Below are 24,500 nucleotides of genomic sequence, written 5' to 3'. Positions count from 1 at the left end.
CCTTACCTTTAAATCAACCCTAACCCTAACCTTAACCTTACCTTTAAATCAACCCTAAAGCCTAACCTTAACCTTACCTTTAAATCAACCATAAAGCCTGACCTTAACCTTACCTTTAAATCAACCCTAAAGTCTAACCTTAACCTTACATTTAAATCAACCCTAAATCCTAACCCTAACTTTAACCTTACCTTAAAATCAACCTTAAATCCTAACTTTAACCCTAACCTTGCCTTTAAATAAACCCTAAAGCCTAACCTTAACTCTAACCTTACCCTTCAGCTCTGCAGTGGAAAAGAGGCCAATGAATCCTGTTAGGCTATGGACCCACTGCAACCCTGACCAGGAAAAAGTGGATGGATTTAATACATATTTGATTTTGGACAACCTAGTTTCTTAATTAAATGACGTAATCGTTCTGTGCTAAGGTGCTAAGGTTCTCTTTGTTTAATATTCCCTTTTGGTTAAAGATCTTAAAGCATTGTGTTTGGGATAAATATGCAGCAACCGTGAACATCAGGCCCATTTGCACGCCCCTGTAGAGTCATTTCTGGATAGTGAATGCATGTGTTGATATTACATTACTGCACCAATTATGGGAATTTGAATACCGTTGCCAGTAGTAACGGGTGATATCAGCATTACAAAGGCCTTCGTTTGACATTTTGTACTAATTCCTCAAACCCTGCACATGCCAGCTCTTTAATCTGTGCCAAATATCTTCTAAAGGATCCTCATGAGGCACACCCAGCCATGCACCGCTACCTCGGAGCTTCTTCTCAGCCCTGATTGGTGGAAAGAGGAAGCTGGGGAACAGATTGACTCTGTGTTGAAGCCTGTGACACTCCTTGGCGGCAGCACATGATTGACAGCTTGACATAATGAGCCTGCCCTTGGGCTGGTGTCTGAGTCATCCATATGACATCACTGACAGGCCAGCCTTGTTACCACGGCAATCTCATCTTATCTCATCTCAAGTCCTGGCCTGACTTCCCCATTCCTGCAACATCCGCCCTATGACCTGCGAAGAATCGTAAAAAGAGCCTTTTGTCCAGCTGTGGGAGGCCTGGTCTTCAAAGGAGCTGTAGGGATGTTGAGGCATACTGTGTGTTGCTAAGAAAACGGTTATAAATGTTAATGTGCATGAAATAAAGAAATCAATCAAATAAAGCACTTTATTGATGTCTTAATTAAGACTGACATGGAACACTAGAACACAATTCATTATTCATAATTGGACTCTGAGGATTCTAATGACTGATTCGTCTCTGCCACCACTCACTCTCCAGCTCTAGTACACAGTGAACGTATATTAGGGCATTATTCAAACAGTTCATCTGAATGACAGAACAACAGAATGGTACCTAGCACATCTGCTCATGGTCAAAACCAATGCTCATTTTAATGAGACGTTTTTGTGAATGCTGCTTTTTGACAAGGCTAGCATGCAGCATGTGACATGTGCAACTCGGTCAGTACAGTAAACAGCTGTGCGCCTGTGCCTCAGACTGGATCAAACGTACACAGCTAATTAGTTTCACTGGGCTAATAAGCACATGTTGTTAGTAGTGATGCTCGAGGCCCGTTTCTTTCCTAGATGTTTCTCGTGGTGTTCAGCAATAATATATAAACCGTAAAAGTGTGCTAATCAGCCGAACAAGCCGGAATTCATACTGTTTGTGACATGTTCACAAATCCAATTAAAAACAATTTCATCAACGGCTAAATAATGATGAAACACTGCTGCAGTCAAAGTAGCTCAAGTGAAGCTGACGTGTTATTTGAGGCCCGTATTTATACCACTCGGGAAGCGTTTTTTTTTTTGGAGGCTGGGGCGCAGTGATTCTCTTAAGTGAAAAATTAATGTTACGGTCTGACATCAAAGCTTTCTGAACGACTTTGTCAAAGCAGATTTGTCTTTGTTGTTCTTCCACATTGCACTGCAGATTTTCTTTTGCCATGCATTCAATTCTTATGAGGCCCTAGTTTTGTAGGATGTGAATTCCCACAGTCCTGAGATGTCAAGAAGGCAAAACTAGCATGTCTCAAATGGAACAATTCTGTAGCTTTATAGCTGGTAGAGACCTTCCTAGCTGGGTAAAGGCCTTCCTAGCTGGGTAGATAACTTCATAGCTGGGTACATGGCTTCATAGCTGGGTACATGGCTTCATAGCTGGGTACATGGCTTCATAGCTGGGTAGATAGCTTCATAGCTGGGTACATGGCTTCATACCTGGGTAGATAGCTTCATAGCTGGGTACATGGCTTCATACCTGGGTAGATAGCTTCATAGCTGGGTACATGGCTTCATACCTGGGTAGATAGCTTCATAGCTGGGTTGATTGCTTTACGGCTGGGTAGACAGCATCATAGCTGGGTAGATGGCTTCATAGCTGGGTAGATGGCTTCATAGCTGGCTAGATAGCTTCATAGCTGGCTATATGGCTTCATAGTTGGCTAGATAGGTTCATAGCTGGGCAGACAGCTTCATAGCTGGGTAGATGTCTTTATAGCTAGGTAGATCGCTTCATTTAATCAGTAATATCATCTTTTGTATTACCTAATGAGTATAACCTTTCATCCTTTCTTTCTCACCGTCTGACACAGATTTCAACTTGCACTTCAGTATGTCTTAATGATATCTCATCTTAGATGGCACTTAGATGCACTACCTCCCTGAAACTACTGGACTTCATCATGATCTTGCCATCTCCTTGGCCTCATTGCTTCCTCCGTGTGCTGATACTCACTACACTGAGCTGAGTGATGTTCTTTCAGTATGTATCCGATTAGTGTGAAAAGTCTTTACTCTGCTACTCTCCCCAAGAGATTCATTAGTGTTACATGTTTTACAGTAGATTTGGCTGAGTTTGAGTCAGATATCCAACACAACATTTCTGCAGCAGTGTGTGAGATGAGGCACGGCGCAAATGATGGTCCGCTACAAGCTACAAATGTTTGTGTATGGCTTGAATAGACAGTGTAAAAGCTCACATGCATACCGAACCATACCTGATGCAGTCCGTTCTGTGAGTATGTAGGATCTATTATCGATGCATTGGTCATTGCGCACACTGCTCTTCTTTCCTACATGACAGATGTTGCTGTCTGCTTATAGACTCATTCTTTCCTCTAAATTAACTGCTAATCTGTTTATGAGCACACATAGTAGATTACAAATGTATACACTTATTAATGTGTCTTTAAAAATGATAAACATAAAAAGATAGAGGAAAAAAGTGATTTAATTGTACTAGATGTACTAGAAACACTGAGAAATGTACTAGAATAGCTGAAGTGTGGAATGCCATACACTGTTTAGACTCAGCGGTCACTGGCAGCAGAAGGGTGGGAATAACTGCATTTTCATGCGACATTACTTGGATTAGGCTGTTTGCGATATGCAGTTCAGGAACACAATGCTATGTCAGTAACTGGGAATGTTATAGTTATACAACATTAACTAGCCTAGGTACAAATGATGTGTGGTAATTTATCACTTGTTCTTTTTAATGCAAAACACTAGTTCTACTTTATGAACTACATTACTTATATATGTCAGCAATACCTTAAAAACCTTAAAACCCCTACAAAGGCCTTATATGTTCTATAATAAACTATATTTATCTTGAAATTGAATACTAAGTTCTGTACATGGAAGCGATAAACTGTGAACCTAAAACATTGTTGTGTCCTATGTCTACAGCAATGACTGCAGAAAACATGGATATCACGGCCAAAAATGCTATGCGGCTATGAGCCCACCATGGTGCCATTACCCAGTTAATAAAAGTAAAGCTTATGTTTTTTTTTATGACCTTGTAAAATCACATCTGAGCATTTTACATCACATTAAATACAGTTTTTAGCAAAGAAAAGGTCTGACCTTTTTGTACATTGCTGTGCATAGCATACGAATGTAGGCACCAGGCCTGAATTGAGACACAAGGGAAAGCTCTCAGACGCTGAAGGCAAGTTGCTTGCTGTTTTGTGGCCGCTGGTCTTAAACGAGCCTGTGATTGACTTGTCTAGAATCATTTCACTGACTGTCAGGCCTCCAGTCACGTCAAACAAAGGAAGCAGCACATTTCATACCCTTTAACCGACACTGATTGATGTGTGTGGTAAGGTTGGAAATACCAAGGGGCCACACTTTTTCTCTCATTCCAAATTCCATAAATGAGCTGAGAATCAGCCCAGGCTGAGAATAGTTTGCAATTTGATCCATTCATTTTTGGGTTCCTTTGCTGGCTAACAAGTCTTGTGTTTGTTTACAGGAGAGACAGTCTTTATTCCCCTCTGATATCACCTCAGCAAATGATGACATAAAAAAACGAGCACCGTCAGCAATTAGTGGGGCGGGTGGTCCTCTCTCAGAGGATTTAGCCTAATGAGGGGAATGGATGCAGTGTTAGCAGGTGTAGCTCTGAGAGACCTGAATGTAGAACAGTTATGAGGATTCATTCTCAGAGTGTTTGCTAATTACAGTCCATGTGAAGGCCTCTCTAAAGGGAATTCCGACCAGGCCCTCTAATTGTGCAGACCATTTATCCTACTCATATAATCTTGCAAAGCTATATTCACTATACTACTACTACTACTACTACTACTTTTTTACTTTTCTAAGTTGTTTGCAGAGGTTTGGGCACAGAAGAGGTATACCTACTGCTGCAAACTGTTAAAACAAATAAATCTACCTAATCTTAATGGTAGTACAGCTACTTTATATCAAGTTAACTTAAAGAAATGGAAGAGAAATAATTTTGTAATTTTGTAACTATGTGACTTTGGACACCCTTTTAGTTATTAAGTCAAATGTTCTATATATGTTCCTATTTATCCTTTCTGCCACTGGATGACCAGCACCAGCATCTCAGAGCAAAACAAATGCTTCGTATTCAGCCACGTCAGCACGTTGCATTGTGAAGCCCAGAGAAAGTAGCTGCTAAACACGATGGAGCAATTATAATGCATGTGTGATGTCTTGTCTAGCAGTGAATTCAACATGTCCAAGATTATACATGCTATGATGCTATGATGTCTCCGTGGACAACACCTATGCTTTCAAGATAAGGAGGCACCCATTTGCCATGTTCGTTGAGTGCTATGGATGTTGCAAGTGAGACACAGTGAGTAATGCCATTAGCTCATGCTAGAACAGATGCTCCACAGCAATGCTAGCAGTAAGCTAACTAGCCATAGCAACATTTGCTAAAACAAATACATAATATCGGTTGCGGCTAATGTCACTTGGCTACCGTTATTATGGCTGCTCATCCTCTGCTCAGGACGCCATTACTTTACTACACTTGAACTTGGTTGATTGCTGCTGTATTCATGTTTAAAACTATGGATACATACTTTATATCACCTTTAATCGACTCGACCTGACTTCTTAGGCAGGTTGAGAATTGTCAATAGGAATTGTCAGCTGATGTTAATTCCAGAAAGATATGAATTCTCGGACACTTCAAAACTTGTGCTAATACTCAAGACTCATGGGCTACTCTAGGCAGCTGGCTAATGATCTGAAAATGAAGCAGGGGAAAATACAAAAATCTTACTGGTTGCAATTTCCACTGTCCAAAACCTCTTCAGAAAATGGCAGTCAAGAAACATTATGGACATTAAAGCAAGATCTGGAATACCTAGAAAGCAAAGGCCCCATATAAAAGCAAGTGACCTACAGGTTTATCTGACACAGAAATTGTGGTTGTGCACAGTTCTACTGTGCAGTGGTACTTGCACAAACATAACCATGTCCACTAAAACACACACACACACACACATACACACATATATATATAATGTTTTAATTTCAATTTCATTTATGAATTACAACATCTCAATAGGGTTTAGGGCAGAGGTTTCACTTGGCCACTTTAAATCCTTCACTTGCCATTCAGAGGTGGAATTGTTCTTGTGCTTTGGATCAAAGTCTTGCTGCATGACCCAGTTGTGCTCGAACTTCAGATCAGGAACCGATGAGCTCATGGTTATATTGCATATGGCAAGTTGTCCAGGAACTGCACCAACAAACCCCCACACTACTGCCACCACCATGTTAGGTATGATGTGCTTATTGTGGAGTGCTGTGTTAGTTTGTGTTCAGGTTGAATGAAAGCCTTGTCTACTAAAAACTGAGCTTATGTTCATTTTGGTTAGGAGTGGTTTTTGTCTTTGAACTCTCCCATGGATTCTATTTTTGCCCAGTTTCCTTCTAACGGTGAAGTCATGAATTCAGACTATTTAAGATGAGGGAAGTCTGCAGTTCCTTAGATATTGGTCTGGGTTCTTCTGAGACTTCCTGGACTAGTCATTTGTTTTACACTAAATTAGTTGAGTAACAATTACTTTTTTAATTTGCATTCTAGAAGTTAAATAATAAACTTTAAAATGCATTTTGTATTTAGACAGGTTGTCTATGTGTTCCAATTAAGTGTAGAGAGAGAGGTAAATACGTTTAATGCATATTTAACCACACACATGCATTCATGCATCCACCTTTGTTGAGAGTAGAACTTTACGCATGCATTATATACAGCTCCCTTACATAACATAACACAGTCACTGTGTTGCAGACGGAAGGAGCTAATTCAGTCACTCAATAGACACAACCACCAAAAGAGCAGATACACTACACTGAAGAGCTCTGACAATCAGCCTACTGCTGAGTTCTAAAAGCTCTGTATGGAAAAAAAATGGTTTCACCAGATGCCTTAACTAACATCTGCAGATTACCTGCAGATGTTAGTTAAGGCATCTGGTGAAACTCAGAAGCCTCTCAACAAAATGAGGGCTAGGTTTAGGATCACCGGGGGAAGTAAGGTGAATTTAATAGATATTTATTTAAATAAAAGTTGCTAAAGCAAGGATATCATCTATAATTGGTTATCAAAAAGTGTTCTCAAGAAACAACAGGCTGTCATTGCTACTAATGAATGCTAGCTTGACTACGTTCGTGGCAGTACTGTGATCAGTGCTACAGTGTAGAGAAGAAGCTGAAGGGATTGGGATGGATTATTTTGCTGTAGTCTGATACTCTGCACCAAATCTATCATTCTGTCTGTCTGTCTGTCTGTCTATCTATCTATCTATATACTGTATGTCTATCTATCTATCTGCCTGTCTGTCTATCTATCTATTTAGTTTATTCCCATTTTGTTGTCTCTACTGTCCAGGGAAGGTTTACTACTAGATTTTGGAACATTCCTGTGAGGATTTGATTGCATTCAGTGACAAACGTTACGATGCGGGAAGATCAGCACCTCATCACCTCCATCAACTCCCCAACTCATCCAACTCAGTACTGGATGCTGCACCATCATTCCAGAGAACACAGTTCCACTGCTCCACAGTTCAATACTGGGGTGGCTATATACCTCTCTAACCCATGCCTGGCATATCCTATTCTATTGGCAGTACTTCTCTACAGGGACTAGACAAGCTGTGAGTGTGAATTTGCACATTTATGCACACCAGAACTTAAAGTAGCTGAATGCATTCATTAAAATGGGTGTCCACAAGAAAAATTTGTATGCCTAAAACAAAACAAGGAATCTATTTTCTTATCTGCTTCTTTCTGGTCAGGGTCCCGAGTCCACCCAGAATTACTGGGCACAAGGCAGGAATACTCCGTGGACAGGGTGCTGGTTCATCATAGGGTACCACACACCAATAATCACTCACACATCCATTTGCCATTTGTCCTTATATTTTTGGGGGGAGGTGGATGGCAACTGGAGTACCTGAAAGAAGCCTGCATTGACTTGAGAACTCATTGTCCAATGTGAACACTCATTTTTTTTTAAGAATGTACAATAATAAATTGATATTTTGTGTCATTTTCTTTCTATCGGTCCATCCATCAGGATCACAGCGGGTACGGTTTCAAATAAGCACAAAAAACATGATGTTCTGACGTTCCAGTGACAGCGTATTCAAATCAGGATTTGAATTCTGAGTAATTTAATGATTCAGCAGGGGATTTTACTATATGGGCAAACTTACATAAAAACGTGTGTCCCGGCAGGTGTGTTTATATATGTGTGAGTCTGTGTGTGTGGGTTATAGTTGTAAAGAGGGAAGCTGTGGTTATAAGCTGCATTTACCCACATCACACACACACACACATCCCTCTATCTCTGTGACTCGGCAACTCCCAGCCTGTGAGCAGATATCAGCACAAAGGAACCTGTGTGTGTGTGTGTGTGTGTGTGTCCAAACACACCTTTCCCTCTGCAGCGCACAACTTTCGTCGCTTGCATCTGCCCGCACGGAAAGATGAGCAAAGCATGTGAGTTACAACTCTATATATTTTTTTCCTTTCCGATCCATAGCTTATTGTTATTCTCAGAACTTGAAGTGTTTGGTCTATGAAGAGTTTGGTTCTTATACTTTACTTAACTTTATGCTGTGAAATAACAGTAACCATCAGGTAACCGTGTGAGAATGTACAGGTTGTGTGTAATACTGCTGAGACGCTGTCTATGGGTCTGTCTCGTGATGAGGTCATTTAAGGGAACTGTATCTGTAATGTGGGGGAAAGAAATGAAAGGCCGTAAGCCGTAAGATTAGTATGAGAGTCCCGGCTGTAAACCCCCAACAGTGGCACCGAACGCCGGTCGACTTCTGAGAGATGCTCTAATCTCATTAAGCACATTATCTCACTGTTGACTTCAGACTTGAAGGTGTATTTAGCAATCAGCACAGTCAGACTTGTAGTTCTGTATAGGAACCTGTATAGTTCTTATTCAATACAATATCATATTTTATCATTTAAAACTTTCTGTGACCATGTGTCAGTGGGTGGGGCTACCTCAGAGACCCCATCTGATAAATTGAAAATACGTCACAGAACAGCAGGAAAGTGTATTCTGATTTCCAATTCAGCTTTATTTTTAGAATTATTATTATTATTATTATTATTTATAACAAAAGTACATGCAAATGATGTAAAAAAAAAGCTCCCAAAAGCTACAAAAATAAGTAAAAATTAAAGTCAAATAAATTGTCTGCTGACTTTAAGAGTGTTGTGTGTTTCTGACACTGCAGACTATCTGGTAATGCTTTTCTGAAGGGCATCCTTCGTAATGCTTCATGACTCTTACATAAGCCTTTCATGACAACTGGCATATATTAGTTTGTATAGGACTGTGTCACAGTAGTGGAACACTACCCCTAAAACATATAATGGGTGTAATTGTGAACAGAAGTCATGGTTCGGACCGTTTTTCGTGATTTGGACCTCACAGTACAAATGAGTGTTAGAAAACTGAAGAAAACAAACAAACAAACAAACAAACAAACAAAACAATCCAGGCTTCCCTAGTCTAGTCTAGTGCCATATATCTCCCTATAAGTGCAGCCTGTAGTGTGTTAAGCTAATTCAGCTGTGAAAGGGTAAACATTAGCATGCTGGATGTGTTTCCACACACACATACATACTATGAACACACAGCGCTGACACACCGTCCTTGTCTAATCCACACTGATTTCAGGAGTTGAAATAAGCGAATTCCAATGTTAAAACACAGTTTGTAGTTTTTACTCCAGTTGACATACTCAAGTCTTACTCAAGTCAAGTAGGTGTTGTGCAGCCTCGTCGATGCTGTCTCTAAGTGACATGTTTCTGAATAGCTTTAAACAAGCTCTCATATATTGTGAAGCCTAGAATGTTCTTTTTTTCATTTTATAATCAACATAGGTTAATAAAGACTCTAATAAGAGGTGGGTTACACCCCAGCACAGAGAACAGGCTGCCATTGCTACTGACATGCAAGGTATGGCTGTGTTTGTGGGAGCACTGAGATCAGCGAAAGTGATTTGCATGGATTCTTATGCGATTGACTGATATAAGTTAGAGAGAAGGCTTTCTGCGGCAGAGTAGGCAAGGCTGGCTTTCACGAACACATAAAAAGGAGGCATGCTCACATGCTGTGTTTAGTACACCATTAAAATAAAATGCAATAGCAAAGGTCCTAAATGATGCAGAATAAGATCTTGTTCCATTATCATGTGCTCAGGTTCCTTTTTCACATTTTTTTGTTCCTTCTTGTTACAGTAGCAGGGCTTATGATCCCTTTCATAAAGAGACATACTTCTATTACAGGCTTATTATTAATTTATAATCCTCAAGACTGGTTACTCAGTAACTGCTACAAATTATTCAGGACCTGCTGGGAAACTAATATTTAAGTTATGTACCAGTGAGAGCGAGGAAATGAAGCATGGACCCACACACAGGCCCTTAGGGGTTAAAGGGTTAATCAAAGCCGAAACAATGATAAGCAACCTTAATTAAGGCGAACAAGAGTGCAGATGATGTAAAATTACCCAGGCACTTCAGCAGGAGACCTCCATTCTTACCCTTTGTATTCCTTCCGGCTCTAGCTGAAGACCTCTTGATCATCTATGAGTCTGAGGCGGAGCAGTGGGCAACCTACCTGCGCTCTCTCCTGGCCGGCTCTATTTCAGAGGCCGGAATCTGTTGCTATGACATCGCCATGGTGACCAGTCGCCGGGACAACTTCCTGCAGCTGAGTGGCTACAAGTGCAAGCTGCTGATCTTGTCGCGGGGCATGCTGGAGGGCCTGTGCCAGCTACGTCGCTTCTTCTTGGCCCACGTGCTGCGGCCCGAGGCGCGGGTGGTGGTGCTGCTGTGTGGGGTAGAGAGCCTGACGCCCCTGCTGGAGCTCATCCCGCTGAAGGGCGATGAATGCCTGCAGATATCCAGTGAGCAAGATGCACAGGAGTACCGCTCAGCCGTGGCCGAGATCGTCCGCAGAGGTGAGGCCTGTATCTCACTAAGCTTATAATATAAACGTTAAAGTTTATCCGGCAGCGAAGTTGGTCCACGTGTGTTTCATGTGACAGATTTCACTAGTTGTCAGTCATCTCCTCAATGTAAACAACTGGAATATGCATTCTGCAGTTTGGTGAGGTGACAATTTTCCAATTTTCTGGCAATTTTACACCAGATCCAGTGAAACACACATAGCAAGCCAGAACCACTGATGACCCTTCTGATTTTACACCAGACCCAGCCCACTCGTGTGTTACATTTGTGCAGAGCATTTTCTGTCCACACTTTCCTGTTCAGCCAATTTGAAATTTGAGGTTTTGTTGATCAGATTACGGTCGTATTTCACTTGTCGCATGAAAAGCCAGGTGTAAACACCCCCATGATGCATTGTGCTCGGATTATGATCCAATAATGTCAATCATTTCAAACCACATTGGAGGTGGTCAGGGACAGATCCTGTTCAAAGGACAATTTAGACGAGAAAAGGAAAATCAGAACTCATCAGATCACACTGAAGTCACTTTATAATGACAAGTGTGAACAGAACCCGGTTAACGTAGATCCAGATACTATACGGATACAAAACGCATGATAATGGCACGTGTAAAGAGGCCCCCAGATGTGGTTTTGTGTGCTTTTTAAGATTTGCTGATTTCTCAGCATTTTGATTGGCTTATTATGATTCCTCATCAGGCTATGAATCAATTTTCACGATTAGCCCAAAATACATTGTTCTGGAGGTGTGTATTAGTTCAATTGCCAGAGTCTACCATTGGTATTTGTACATTTCCCAGCTGAACTACCTGAAGGCACAGGTACCCCCAGTCAGTACCACTACCTTTTGATATTATGTGAACTGGGGATGTACACGTAGTTCATACACTATATAGACAAAAGTGTTGGGACACTTTGCTCCTGCAAATTCACCGCTTCTTCTGTAATCAAGGGTGCTTTTGTTAGTGTAACTGTCTCGGCTCTCCAGGGAAATCTTTCTACTAGATTTTGGAGGAGAATTGCTGTGAGGATTTGATTGCATTCGGCAACTAGAGCCTTACTGAGGTCAGGATGTTGTCTGATCACCACTCCACCTTATCCGCAACTCCCCAATTCATCTCAAAGTATTGGATGGAGCGCCATCATGCCAAAGGGCATAGTTGCTCTGCTCCACAGCTCAGTGCTGGTGGGATATATAAACCTCTAGCCCATGCCTGGCATTAGCCTTGGTGCCAATAGGTCCATGTTCTCTACAGGGACTAGACAAGTTGTGTGTTAGCATTTGTACATCTGTATCAGCTATGGGTGCAACTTAATGTAGCTGAATGCCTTCATTAGAAGGGGTGTCCAATAACATTTGAACATAGTGTATATTAGTGAGGATGTACATACCGAATTAGGTATTCAGTCCACTTTACATTTTGAAAGGGCAGTGTTCAGAATATAGGCGATTACTTTTAGAATATTTACCCACTAAATGAATTAAGCAACCTTTAACAAAAACACTGGCTGTTTGGTCATTATTACATATTACATATTGACTACATACATTTTTCACATTAAAAACCTTTATTGCTTATTATAGTCATTTGGAAGGTTTTACGACATCATATATTTACATTTATATATTCATCCTTAATTCAATTTTAGTTTATATTTGTCTTTGAAGGTTCACTGAATAGCACTGAATAGAAGATGATCCTCCTTAGTGGTGTATATTCAGCAGGCCTGAGAGAGCAGTGCACCTGAGCGTAGAGTACATTAGAGAAACAGTAGACAGCTTTGGACATTGAAATACAAGAAGAGGAAGTCCAATTTAATAAAACCCAGACTGAATTACTCTACATGCCCACATTAAATTACGTTTTCCACACAGCTGAAGGAAGTACGCCCCCCCCCATGCAGAAGTCTCACTGTGCTAAATAACTTGGCGCAGCAGGTTAAGCAGCACTAGAGGAAATTAATCAGGTTTACATTCCGCCAACGTGATTGGTGATCCCGAGGTCTGTAATTACAGAGCAGTGTGAATGGCGAAGGGACCGGAGAGGGAGCCATTTTCCACATGTTTGAATCTTCATTATCCCCCCAAGACGTGACAAGTCAATTACTATCCCTCCGTAACTACACCACAGCACGTTATCCACAGGAAAAATACTCAGGGAACACTTGGGTTGGTGCAGGGTTAAATATTTTTCTATACTTTAAACTGGGCCGAAATCCAGTAATATGCTGTAATGAAAAGATGACTGGTGTACACAAACCATTAGATTATTAAAACAGTGTGATTAGCAGTACAGCTGCTGTTCTCCAGCTTGCAGTGTTAGCAGTACATGCTGCTCTGTACTGGGGTGGAAACCTCTTAATAGCTGTTACACATGTAGTATATGTGTTTCTGCATGGTTTAGTAAACTTCATCATCATCATCATCAGCAGCAGCAGCAGCATCATAGCATATGAACACTTCTTTCAAAGAGCCAAACACAAAATGGGAAACTGGGCTGAATACAACAGAAAGGTCTAAAGGGGTAAACAAAAGTAGGCAAAAAATGGAGCAGGGAAAGTCCAGTGTTGAGGGGACTGGACTGCAGATAAAACAAAGGCCTGTGTCGTTGCAGGCTAGAAAAGCTGCATTTCTCAGCCATTATACCACTGAAGGCTATTCCTTTTTGAAGGATCCTAATGTGGCCGTGAATTTCACTGGTGGCGACTGGTGAATGTTTTGAGATCTTCAGTGCCACACAATTCTTCTCACATGGTATAAAAACCTTGTGAAAAGACAGCTGGAGTGGCAATGAGTGGCAAGACTCTGTAGCTAAAGGGTTTGTAATGACATTACATGGAAAAAAAAAATCTGTCCAACATAAAGAAGAGATTCCCGTGTATTACTAAGTTGTGGCCATGACTTAATTATCTTGTTCCCACACCTAACTAAGGCACGGACAAGACTTTTTTAGTTATGTGGGATGCCCCCAGCATGGGCTCTGTAATTTTCACATACACACTCTTTGTAACATTTTGTTAATAAACCCAATGAAAGGTCTTTTTTAATCTATTTAAACATCTGGACCTATGATCTTCACTTGAACACTATTTGGAGATGCAGATAATATAACCAAACCCATAAAACTGAAGAAATGCATTTGCAAAACATAAGCAATAAAAATACTATTTTCCTGTGTGGAGAAAGTTAGGAGACCATTCATTACTACTTCAAATGTCTAAAATTAGAATGAGGTGCAGCACATTAGCTGCAGATGATAAGAACATCATTAGAGGGGGTTTTGGAGGAGCCTGTCTTATTCAAACCTTAGACATTAACTTTGGTTTGCTCCCCAATGGTAAAGTAAGTGGAATCGCCATGGTGTGGTGAACCATTACTCACGAAGCCCTGCCTCCTCATGCTTGTTCTCAACCCCATGCATTTATCAAATGTGCTGAGAGGGCAGAAGACCTGCTGATATTTAGGGTGGATGTACTCTTTCAAAATATTGTCCCATTTACTGACTGTGACATGTCAGTACAGCCGGATCAGTCCACCTGCTCAGTATTCAAGGGCTAGCGAGGTCTCTCCTGTTTTGACTGCACGCTAGACTTTGGGATGTAGTCAAAGTTGAAGGAAATGAGGCGGAGCAGTGGCGGGGCAGGAACACATGGTCAAAGACACAGGGAGAAAGTAAACGACAAGAGAAAACAGACAAACACAAGGATAAGGGCAGGCTGAATGTGACCATGATCCACTCTCCTAGACATTCCAATCCATCCAAAATAGCTACACCTCTAACATTACAGGTGTAATGTAAAATAAAGTAATGTAAAGTAAAGTAAAGTATTTATTTATTTATTTATTTACACAAGCAAAAGAAAAAAAAACACTATTTACAGTGTCTTGCCATGTCAAAGCCAGAATAACAGACATACTTTTTTAGCCTTGTTTTAAAAAACGAGATAGTAGGAGTTCTTGGAAAGCTGTTCACAGTCTTGGTTTGCCCTTAAGCTTTAGCCGAGACTGTGGAGCATCCAAGAGCATCTGATCAGAGGACCTCAGGGACCTGGAACTAGAGTGAGTGTGAAGTAGCTCAGAGATATAGGAGGGCGGCAATCCGCTCAAGGTCTTAAAAACAAATAAAACTTTAAATTGAACCCCGCAGGGTATGGGAAGCCAAAAACTGGAGTTATATGATCCCCATTTTTGGTACCGGTAAAAAGTCTTACAGCAGCATTTTGAACAGGTTGTCAGCGTGCCAAAGAAGACTTAACACCCAAATCCGAGGCTTTGAAATAATCCAACTGAGATTAAATACATTATTCAGCAATTAAAAGTTATGTAACATAAACCAATATAGTTTTTGTACTAAATAACAATGTAATTGTGTAATACGATAAATGTTAATATATAATATATAATTGTTAAACACTGTTTATAAGTTCTAAATGTCATTTTCTATTAGAATTGCCTTATCCATTTATCTGCAACCAAATACCCTTATTTTATGGGTTTTATTAATGGGTTCCAAACTTGACTTGGACTGGTGACGTCCAACCCATTAAAGGTAGCATGGATGTTCATATATATATATATATATATATATATATATATATATATATATATATATATATATTATAGGTAATTACTAATATATTGTTATATTGTTCATAATACAGCCTAATTTAAAAGTGTCAAATTATGTGAATGAGCAAAAACACTCACACTAAAGGAAAACGATTTCACTCACGAGAAAAAAAAACACTCTCGCAAAAAACTAAGCCGACACTCGTCTGCTTTTTCTGTTTGATATTAAGCTTCTGCTTGATATCATGTTTCTTTATTTTTGACAGTTGTACTGCAGCTTTACCCTAACAGATGATTGGTTACTACAGCTTTCAGGAAGGGTTGTGATTGGCTGTCTGCCAGTGGTTGCCACCACAGCACAATCCTAGCTATTTGGTTTGTTGTTCTTTTGGGAAAGATGGTAAATGGGAAAAGGTTTGGGTACTTTTAATACAAATTTTTGCAAAGAAAACTTAGGTATTATGGTTGAATGTATGCCAGCGTGTTCTGATAGAAACTATAATATGGCTCTTTGCTTCTTCCTTGGCTTACCTCTCTCGTTGCATTCTCACTGGCTGAAGCGCTCACTGTCATTTTTCACACTACAGCATCTCAGCTCGCCGGCAGGTCCAGATACTTAGCATGCTAGATATTTTTTCAGCGCGTCTTTGAACAGTTTACACATAACAATCCAATTTTTACCCCCGAGCGAATACCGACTTGCCTCCAAGCTGGTGTTTTTCTTACCGACTTCCAAAATCTGTCGCCGAGCGGAAAATCAGGGCTAAAATCATGTAGTGTGAACTCGGCATTAGGGGACTGTAAGGGCAGTTCCCAAAGCTTCCGTTTATGTTTCCTCAGACATTAACATCCAGACTTTTCTGCTGTTTTGTGGAATCCATTTCCCCCTCATGTTTGGCATTGACCACCTGAATATATTTGTAATGGTATAAAGTAGTAACTATGCATTAGGATTTTCTGAAAATACTACAGTTTATGTTGGATTAGTGACTATGTTTACTACTCTTAATTTCTCAGTAGTTATAACACCTCAGACACAGTTATAACAGCTCTCTGCAATGCAGGGCTCTGAATAAGCCTGTATATGAGAACATCCTCTCAAATAACCCCAGGGCACCTGAGAGACAGATATTAAAAAACAGCCCTAGGACTGCTTCCTCTTTTTGTCTATCTCAGCATACAACCTGCAACAAAAAGGACAATCTGGTCTATCTGTTATCTCACTACATCAGACAGCAATAGAGGGCAACATGGGGCAAAGTTGAAGGTCCCATAGAATGCATAAACAGTCTGTATGTGACTTAGGTTGAGATAAAAAGGAAAAATGCTCAGATGCTGTTTTGCACAGCCATGTACAACCCTGTTACTTGGCCCTAGAACAGTGGACTTATGCTCTGCTGTTATTGGCTGGTTTATGGCGCCACACATAGCATAGACTAGCCTAGCATAGTTTTTAACATTGTAACACAAACTGATTGTTATTATTTATATTAGAATCTTACCTTATAGATACCATTGCTGTCCTCCTCCTGTCTGGGTCTTGGTGTCCAATCACCATGGCGAGGATTAGCTTTTAGCCTAGCACCCAGTTAGTACTTGCTTGCAGCACTGGCTTTCCCATGGACACCTCTTCCCCGTTCATCGCATTCGATCTTTGCGGCTCTTCTTTAGCCATCACGCGGATACCCATGTAGTTGACTACTGTTAGTTTTTAGCTTTTTTAAAGCTTTGCTTCCATATTCTCCTGACGTAACCATTGTATTTAGCCTCCGAATTTGTTACTAGTGATAGTGGCAGTTTTTTTTTTTAACTGGTCAGTTTTGTAGATTATTGCTGCTTTTAAATGGAAACACTACAGTATTTAAGGTCCACAGTTTGTCCAAACTCCCATAATTGAACTATTCCAAGGTGAATACAGTTTCCCATTCTACAGCATCTGTAAAACACCAGCTGTTTAACACAGTGAACTGGAAAAATACCCTGGCAGGCTAAGATCACGGTAAGATCACGGTAAAGCTAATAAGGAAAACATCCTAACATCTGTAATTAATAATGAATAATTACATTATTAAACATTTCTGTGCACTGAGCGTGCGTTTATAATACGCTATTCATTTTAGTCTTTCAGCCATTATAATGGCACAGCAGTCAAACTCGTTTATTGTTGAGATGCACTTCCACAATGCTTTGTCTATGATTAAAAAGACGTTTATGTCTGAAGCATGAAGTCTACTGTAATTAACAGCTGATTAAGGCTGGCCACGCTGCCGAGTGTTAGTTTGGCCTTTGAGGTGCAGTAATTGCTGGAGCATTATCACAACTCCGCTCAGTGCCTTCGCCTTTTGTGCACAGCGGGTCCACCTCTCAAGAACAAGTTAGGACACAGCCGTTCTCATTAACATTTCCGTTTTCTCCCTGCGCTCACACACAGTCATTTGGCAGTATATACGCAAAGCCCTCACTAGCACACTCTCTCTCCCACACACACACACATGCACACACTTTTTCCTCAGCCAAGCTCAGATATACATTCAGGTAACCAGCAACCTTTAAAAGTACTGGGTCAGAGACGTCAGCATTGCTATTCTCCATATGTACTCCATATGTGGGCAGTGGTGGCTCAGCGGTTAGAGCGCCAGGATATCGATAACAGGGTTGTGGGTTCGATTCCCGGGCTCGGCAAGCTGCCACTGTTGGGCCCTTGAGCAAGGCCCTTTACCCTCTCTGCTCCCCGGGTGCTGGAGTTGGCTGCCCACCTGTGTGTGTGTGTGTGTGTGTGTGTGTGTGTGTGTGTGTGCTCACTACCAGATGGGTTAAATGCGGAGGACACATTTCGCTGTACAGTGCACAAATACGTGCACCTTTACTACCGGTCAAAAGTTTGTCTGTAGTCCACGGTCAGTGCTGCATGGCCTACGCAAGCCTGCTTTGCTTGTTTGGCCATCTTAGCTTATCATTGACTTTCTTACTGACACTCAAACCTACAGCTGCAAGTGTTCTCTTCACAGCTGAAACGAAGTCCAGTGTTAAGATGTGCTACCAGGTGTTGTCATGTGAGCTGCCCATCACACAAGGTGTTGACTCTCAGAAACTTGTCCTCTTATGATGTCTACAGTGGATGTGAGTCTGTCAGACCTCTTCCTGTACCAGACCTCTTTAGTACACTGTAGGAAACTGTCCTCACAACATCTCGTCTTAATCTATAATTTCTAAAAGGACAGAGCAATGCTTTTTGGAGGTCAGTATGCTTTCCTTTATTAAGTGTCTTCATCAAGTCATCAAGACTTAGCACAAAGGGATTGTAAAGGATATGTTATTTACATTAGCTGTCAAAGCCTAATTTACTTATATTGCAACAGATTAGTTGTAGGTTAGTAATCAATGACTTCCCTTAAATAGTTCCCTAAAAAGGCATTTTGTTTCCCCACAATCAACATAATATTTCAGTTTTTAGTTCATTTTACACAAAAGCTGCCTAATAATGTACTATTTAAGGTCACATGACTTTGTACCATTGCAAGTTAGTCAGTGGACTTGTAATGTAAATAAAAACAATGGAAAATTGGGAGTGTTCTAATACTTTTGCCCAGTAGTATATATGCAAAGCTGTGCTTTGTTTTATTATTATTATTATTATTATTATCATTCTGTATTCACTTGTTGGAATAAAGAGTTGTATGTAAGCTGCAGTAAAATGACATTAAATGAATTTTTAAAAATGGCAATGTAATTTACTCTGCCTCAATTGAGTTTGTGCTCTACAGTCCTATTTTGTAGAAATGCACTTTTTCTCTGAGGAAAAAAGCTAGACCACCCCACAATTATTACTCAAATATCTAAAATTAGAATCAGGTGCAGCACATCAGCTGATTACAACACTGTTAGAGGGGATTTTGGAGGAGCCTGTTTATTTAAACCTCAGATATTTAGTGAGTGTTATTGCCACGGCCAGATCCAAAAAGCTTCTCTCTGAACACTCAGAAATCAGCCACTCCACTGTCTGCAAAATACTTTACAGCTGGAGATATTGAAATGCTTAAAATCACTGCAAGCATGACCAGGTCAGGCCTTCGTATCAAGTTTAGCCCAAGAGCAGACTGCAAAATGTATAGTGCCATCACCAGACCTACAGGTAGCTCTTGCCACAGTTGATGTCAAATTACAGCATCTACCATCAGTGTGAAAGAAGGAACCCCTGATTTTCTTTACATGACTGTACACCACTTTTCAGAAACTTCCATTTGATTTCCATTAAAATCTAACAGATTCGGTGTGGATTTAAATGATATGCTAGACACCAAAAGCATTTTTAGATGTTTAAGTTAATATTTAAAGTATTTATAATGAGTAAATAAGAAATGGTCACATTTTGAGAATTGGATGAACACCCAAAACAAAAGGTGAGAAGAACTGATTGACTTTAGCTTCACTGCGCCTTTGTATTTTACATGCTAACTGCTTGAGAAAGCAGTATAAATATGGATATTTATATGCATATTAAGCTAATATATTTTTATTTTTTGTTATTCCATGACAAATTAAGAAGGTCTCGAGCTAAGAATATTTTTTCTCCTGCTATAACGTTATTTTGCAGTTGAGACGTATTTTAGACGTGCAGTACTGCAACTTTTGCTTGGTGAGTCCGCCTAAATAGAGTCCATCCACACTTACGTCTGCTTTACTGTAGCTATATCCAAGCATATCCTAAACAATGAAGTGGGTTTCTAAAGCAGTAATCTATGCCCCAGCTCTCCAGCTCATTCGCTCACAGCTAGACAGCTCCATTTTGCCATGATAAAGCCTGCTTAGTCTGTCACCTGTTTCCATGAGAACGCTGCGCACCGCTCTGATGCCTGTGGAACTAGCACTGACAGCCTGCACAATTTATTTGCACCGACAGTTTTTCACTGGTATTTACTTTGAATAGTGCTGCAGCGCTACGGACACTATGTCCGGCTCAGGGTTCTAAACAAATAAGTATGTAGACTATAAAACACCAAAATAGGCTGGCCTTTGTTTCTGGGTAGATTTGCGTCCTGATAGAAATCAGTATATTGACGTGATAACACCACTGCCAGGCATCATTAGCTTGGTCTTTGCAAATGATGTCATGGCTAGATTTCTATTGTTTCATTATTTCTTTCATATTGCTGAACATAGCCATAAAGGCCATCAGGTTTATGTTACTTTCTAAAATTCTATTTGGTGCTGTACGCCAGGATATGTGGTTGGGCACATGTGTGACCATTTCCCAGTATATTCATCATTTAGGGCTGCACAATATATCGTTTAGCATTGCAGAATGTGCAATGTCATGTGAGGCAAGTTACATCAAAAGTTGTGCTTATTGTTGTTTAATATATACAGATTAATACTTATATATGTATATATATATATATATATATATATATATATATATATATATATATATATATATATATATATATAATTATGTGAATTATATATATATATATATATATATATATATATATATATATATATATATATATACAGTCATGCCCGAAAGTATTCATACCCCTGTCAAAGTTTGACTTAAATTTACTTTTATTTAACCAGAAATTATATTTTTGCCTGCAAATGACACAGGCATCTCCCAGGAGATAACACGATGATGTACAAGAGGCATCATTGTGGGAAAAAATATTTCTCAGCTTTTATACACATTTGAACAAAAAGTGGAATGTCCAAAATGATTCATACCCTTCTCAATAATTAATAGAAAAGCCTTTATTGGCTATTACAGCAATCAAACGCTTCCTGTAATTGCTGACCAGCTTTTTGCATGTCTCCACTGGTATTTTTGCCCATTCATCTTTAGTGATGAGCTCCAACTCTTTGAGGTTCGAGGGTCTCCTTGCCATCACCCTGATCTTTAGCTCCCTCCACAGATTCTCAATTGGATTCAAGTCAGGACTCTGGCTGGGCCACTGCAAAACATTAATGTTTTTGTCTGCTAACCATTTCTTCACCACTTTGGCTGTGTGTTTTGGGTCGTTGTCGTGCTGAAATGTCCACCGGTTCCCAAGGCCAAGTTTCTCTGCAGACTGCCTGATGTTGTTGTTGAGAATCTTGATGTATTGCTCTTTTTTCATGGTGCCATTTACTGCGATCAAGTTCCCTGGTCCATTGGCTGAAAAACACCCCCAAAACATTAGGTTCCCACCACCATGTTTGACAGTGGGGATGGTGTTCTTAGGGTTGAAGGCTTCTCCTTTTTTACGCCAAATGGTGCACACATCATTGTGGCCAAACAATTCAATTTTTGTTTCATCTGACCATAAAACAGAACATCAGAAGTCTTCTTCTTTGTCCAGATGAGCATTTGCAAAGGTCAAGCGGGCTTTTGTGTGCCTTTTCTGGAGAAGTGGTGTCCTCCTTGGCCTGCGTCCGTGGAACCCGGCAGTGTGCAGTGTCCGTTGAACTGTCTGCCTTGAGATGTCGCCACCAGCAGAGTCCAGATTCACCAGGATGGCCTTGGTGGTGATCCTTGGATTTTTTTTCACCTCTCTCACTATTCTCCTGGCCAGCACAGGTGTCACTTTTGGCTTCCGACCACATCTTCTGAGATTTTCCACAGTGCGGAACTTCTTGTATTTTTTAATAATACTTTGCACTGTAGCCACTGGAACTTGAAAACATTTTGATATGGCTTTATAGCCCTTTCCTGACTTGTGAGTGGCCACAATGCACAGCCGCAGGTCCTTAGTGAGCTCCTTTGTCTTAGCCATGACTGTCCACAAACCAACTGCAGAGAGCTGCTGTTTTTCTCCTGTTGAGTTGATTAAAACAGCTGTTCCCAATGAATCAGGGTAATTAGGATGCTTTAAAACAGCTTGGACTATTTGGAATGGTATAGAACTTTTGGATTTTCCCATATACTGTGACAGTTTTCAAAGGGTATGAATAATTTTGGACATGCCACTTTTTGTTCAAATGTGTATAAAAGCTGAGAAATACTTTTTCCCACAATGATGCCTCTTGTACATCATCGTGTTATCTCCTGGGAGATGCCTGTGTCGTTTCAAGGCAAAAATATAACTTCTGGTTAAATAAAAGTAAATTTAAGTCAAACTTTGCCAGGGGTATGAATACTTTCGGGCATGACTGTATATATATATATATATATATATATATATATATATATATATATATATATATATGCATATCACAGAAAAAATGTCTATATATATATATATATATATATGCCAGTATCATGCAGCCCTAGTCACACCATCAGATATGACCAGAAGCTGTTATTCAGCAGATGTGTGCTTCAGCCTGCGGCAAGTCAGATGCAAATGTGCAGTCTTCCTCATACGTCACAACCGCCACTTATCACTCAGTATGCAAATGCCAGTCCCCTCACCTGCTCTGTGCCTTTTACCCGTGCCGTGAAAAGAACTCCTTAAAAAATAAGATCTGTAGAGTTAAGAAATTGCACCACATTTCAGTGGATCAAATGGAAATAGTTCAGAAGCCAAGAAAACAAATGCTGTACAGAAAGTGTGCAGTCACTTGCTATGAATGGAAATTGCAGTGAATGATACAGTCTGTTGTATTTGGCCTCAGGAGGACAGACGTCAGACATGAGACCAGCACAGGAGTTAAGCAGAGTAATACTGGAGAGAAAACAGTCTGCTGGTGTTCCATATGCAAAACCACCTCTACTGCTCCTACCCAGCCGAGTTCCATGTGAGGTAAGAGTCAGACTGCAGTGAATTTTATGAACAGATCATTTTCACATGTCTTATGAGAATTTCATGCCACTACTTCTGACCAGTCCCCACCTGTTCTACCACAAATGAATTGTGCCATAGAAACTGTTGCTAAACTAATTTAGATTTACAGAAAGTGGAAATAGATAGAAGGTTAGAAAAAAATCCCTTTAACCTAATGAAAAAAAAAACTGTAGAAGCACCTGATTCCTTTTTTTCTTAATTAAAAAAAAAATTCAAATGTTGGGAGGAGTGTATTGAACTGAAAATGACAGGTTAACTTCTTAAACCCTGTATATAAGCCAACTTTTCAGTTCCTCACCCTCATAATTGCAATACTGTCCTATTCAACATCAGTTTCATAGACCCTAAAATAGAACCCTGTGGGACTATGCCGAACTGTCATCAAACAATTCATAGTAGTTGTTACAGTGTGTATTGCTTGGAGGCGGAGGTGGACGTACATGCAGGGTTTAAATGAAATAAAAACTAAACAGAATAAACAGAACACAAGGAAGGCAAACAAACAAGGCACCAAACCAAAGACTGAAACAACCAGACCAGGCCAGACCAGACCCACTGCAAACTGCCATGAACACAAACCGCCACAATCACAAACAAGACCAGACAAGGGAAGGTTGAAACAAAGGACTACTTATACAGAGAGACAACGAGGAACACCTGGGACTAACAAGGGGGCATGGCTACAGAGGAGGCACAGGTGGGAACACTAATGAACAGGAGGGGCTAGGACAGACAAGACACAAACAGAGTCATGTGTTGGGAGGCAGACATGACAGAACAGGAGGCTGGGAGGAAGGCATGACAGCAGTTTCTGCATTATGGTGAACAACAGAATAATAAACCTAGTTCAAAAGGTTAATGGAATGCAAGACTTGCCTCTTTCTGTTTAGATGAATTAACTGAAAATGTGAAGGCAGACAAATGACTAACTTTTAAGTGTAAAAAACATTTACTTTAAGATTTACTCACGATACCAAATTAGCTTGATCACATGACAAACAAAATTTGTGTGATCTTTCAATGTTCTGAACAGTAGCCACGAAAGAACGCATTTGTGGGCGGGGCACGGACAAGTCAATTGACTCCCATATAGCAACCATGTTGCAGAGGGAGAATGCTGTGCTGCCAGAAGCTTGTTTTTGGTAGAGCACTGTGTTCTGTCTCAGGCAGGACATCAAACCCCAGTCTACTACATTAGGACCAGTGCTTTTAGCTACTACAACCATACCAAACACTAAACCTCTGGCTTATTTCTAATCTATTAGCCTCAATATTTTCCTTCAGTTATTACTAAGCTACTATTGGTACAGTTACTGATCTGTAACATACTATATGTAGTAATGCACGTGAGGAATGGATGTTTAAATAGTTA

At 40.2% G+C, this 24,500-nt stretch overlaps 1 protein-coding gene across 1 annotated transcript in view; it reads left to right on the top strand.

The window, feature by feature from the left end:
- The window catches only part of LOC140562727 (B-cell scaffold protein with ankyrin repeats-like), a 100,573-nt gene that overhangs the window by 23,137 nt on the left and 52,936 nt on the right, over positions 1-24,500 (top strand). The window contains exons 2-3 of the mRNA XM_072688588.1: positions 10,393-10,788; positions 22,959-23,086. Of these exons, the coding sequence (XP_072544689.1) occupies positions 10,393-10,788; positions 22,959-23,086 (524 nt within the window). The remainder of the gene's footprint in view (positions 1-10,392; positions 10,789-22,958; positions 23,087-24,500) is intronic.

The sequence above is a fragment of the Salminus brasiliensis genome, chromosome 9 (assembly GCF_030463535.1).
Source record: "Salminus brasiliensis chromosome 9, fSalBra1.hap2, whole genome shotgun sequence".
In the NCBI taxonomy this organism is placed as follows: domain Eukaryota; kingdom Metazoa; phylum Chordata; class Actinopteri; order Characiformes; family Bryconidae; genus Salminus; species Salminus brasiliensis.
Note: the sequence above shows the minus strand (reverse complement) of the source record. Positions and strands in the feature narration are given on the sequence as shown.